The sequence below is a fragment of the Dendroctonus ponderosae genome, unplaced genomic scaffold (genome assembly GCF_020466585.1).
Source record: "Dendroctonus ponderosae isolate FM_Combo_2020 unplaced genomic scaffold, Dpon_F_20191213v2 Dpon_F_20191213_1200, whole genome shotgun sequence".
In the NCBI taxonomy this organism is placed as follows: Eukaryota; Metazoa; Arthropoda; class Insecta; order Coleoptera; family Curculionidae; genus Dendroctonus; species Dendroctonus ponderosae.
In genome coordinates, this window is record NW_026017318.1 from 1 (window position 1) to 2780 (window position 2780).

Consider the following 2780-nt stretch of genomic DNA (forward strand, 5'->3'; position numbering starts at 1 on the left):
ATATTCTAATATTATTCACAGTAAATTTATTCATGTGTTTGGACAAACCGTCACAGTTGTATACGCCCAAACAAGCTCCCACTCTCTTTAGCAACACCGCATGAGTGCAGCCGCAAAAGTGTCAACTGTCAGTGTCAGCACCCGATAAGTAGTTATTGGGATTTTCCAAAATCTATTTCAAATGAACCGGTAGATTTGAACCATTCGTCGATATTCGAGCCCCTTGAAGTGCCAGCACACGATGGGGCAGCACGTTTCCCGAACCGACTTTGAATGGGTTTACACCGAAGAGCCTCACGCAAGCCGCAGGAAAATCATTCTAGGTTAGAACCCTATCAGCACGTACACAAATCAAACAAGGGTTTTAGAGGATTTGTGAGGATTATCCAGATTGATTGATCGGGGTAACTGATTCGAGTGCCTGCTGAGCTTTGATCAATCCTGGGCAAATTCCCGACAATTTCGCCCTTCGCGTTGAATGACTGTAGTGATTCAATGTTTATTTTTAAAATTAGCCACTCCTGAACAGTTTTAGTGAGAAACGGTACTTGATAACGTACTAGGAATAGTAATGGAATCAAGGCTGCCAGGAATAGGTAGTTTTACGTGGCTGTTTTTGCTTCAGAGAAATATCCGCAAATCAAGAGGCTCTTTGGGTTCGACCCCAACTTCAAATGGGTGGTAACGGGGATGGTGCTCACTCAATTCTTCCTGATGTTTGTGCTGAGGAACCGGTCCTGGCCTGTCCTGCTTCTAGTCGCCTACTGCTTAGGGGGAGTCATCAACCACTCCTTAATGTTAGGTGAGTAGAACCAGGGCCTAGTTATATGTTGAGCCTGCTCAATGTTGCAAATTTTCCTTTTCCAGCCATTCATGAAATATCGCATAACTTGGCGTTTGGATACGCTCGGCCGCTGCACAACAGGCTCTTTGGCTTCTTCGCCAATTTGCCCATCGGAATTCCAATTTCCATTAGTTTTAAGAAATATCACCTGGAGCATCACAGAGTGAGTCCATTGCCTTAAACCGCCGTGGACGTTGCGCTTCATTGAAGCCTTTTTCCAGTATCAAGGCGATGAACTGAAGGACACGGACATCCCCACCTACCTGGAGGCCAAACTGTTCTGCACCACGTTTGGCAAGTTCATTTGGGTCATTTTGCAGCCGTTTTTCTACTCGTTCAGGCCCCTGGTCACCTACCCCAAGCCGCCCACTAATTTGGAGTTTATCAACTTGGGCATACAACTGGCCTTTGATGCCATTGTGGTGTGGTTGTTTGGTAGGTTTTGCAGGTTTCTATCTGCATAATTTGGGCTAATTGTTGCGCCGGTTTCAGGCTGGAGGATCTTGGGGTATTTGGTGTTTGGAAGCGTGATGGCCATGGGCTTGCATCCCGTGGCGGGACACTTTATCTCGGAGCACTACATGTTCAAGAAAGGGTACGAGACCTACAGCTACTACGGCCCTTTGAACTTCATCACGTTCAACGTGGGCTACCACAACGAGCATCATGATTTTCCAGCCGTCCCTGGGTCGCGGTTGCCCGAGGTGAGCCCGAAAATTGTGGTTTAGGTTGCTTAATGTTGCACTACTCCTAGCAGTGGGTATGTGGCTTAGTGGTTGGTTTCTCTGTTTGCCTAACGTCTCCCCTGCGCCGAGTCCTTTTTGTATTAAATGTCGTTCCCGGTATGTGCTAACGCTTTAGTAGACTTGGCAAGCGCCCGCTTAAAGCCGAAAACGGCGGTGGTAGTGATTAGTTGCATGCTGGTGGAGAGCAGCGCCCTCAGACTGAGTCTGTTGGCTTCAGGTGAAAAAAATCGCCCCCGAGTTCTACGACGATTTGCCGCAACACCAGAGCTGGACTCAGGTGCTTTACGACTTCATCATGGATCCCGATGTCGGCCCCTACGCCCGAATCAAGCGGAAGAAGCGCGGCCTGAACTAAATCCGTTTTTGCCGCTTTAATCCGGGATTTTGCGCGTATCTAGAGCCACCCGGAGCTGCGGAGTCGCAGTTGATTGTTGATTATTGTATATAGCATACGATTGGACTAAATTATCCTGTAGGTTCATGTGATTAAAATGTGTATTTTTTCTATGCAAACAGCGAGTTTCTGTTTTGTTTCCTACATACTGCGTTGATTTGCAGAACGAGTTCACGTCTTCTGAGGCCAATTACTGGCTCAATGACTGCTTGAAACGGGCCATTAATTATCCGAAGTAATCGATTTATTAATTATGGGATCGCGCCTTGAATGCGGATGATGAAATGTGTAACTGTTCGGTGTGAGAGGTTTAACGGGTTCGGGTCTACAGGCAAAGACGAGTGCGATTTGCTGAAATGCGTGCTTTTTGGTCCGCCGGCTTTCGGCGCGTTTAGGCCGAATTGGGCTCATTTCAATAAATGAGTCGGCCTATGCTTAGAAAGTGCACGGTTGAGCGCACAGGCAAAAAATGACGAAGAGCGCAAAACAAGCACCATTTTCCTACAGGCTGGCACCATGCGGGTACTCGCCTCGGCAATGGCTAAAGCATGTGTCCCATGCATCCGTTTATACGATGGTACGGTGATGCGAAAGTGTTTCTATTGGTTGGAGATCTGTCAATTCGTCCGTCGTCGTACGACAAAATTTTGAAAATTTGTCAAAAATTGTCCGATGATGAAGCAAAATCGAGACGCTGTCCACTTATAGAACAAACATTCCCCCACAGAATATAAAAAGTGACTCTCTAACTTCTCCAGTTTTCGAGGAAATAAATGCCAAACTCCGGCTTGCAAAA

General features: G+C 46.9%; 1 protein-coding gene across 1 annotated transcript; it reads left to right on the plus strand.

The window, feature by feature from the left end:
* Positions 1–85: 85 nt before the first annotated feature.
* On the plus strand, positions 86–2103 carry LOC109543045 (sphingolipid delta(4)-desaturase DES1; the record flags this gene model as incomplete). The annotated part of the gene is given in 6 exon segments (XM_019912564.2): positions 86–323; positions 626–802; positions 868–1007; positions 1066–1279; positions 1337–1548; positions 1808–2103. Coding segments are annotated over 6 exon segments (963 nt in total). The 3' UTR covers positions 1946–2103.
* Positions 2104–2780: the final 677 nt, after the last annotated feature.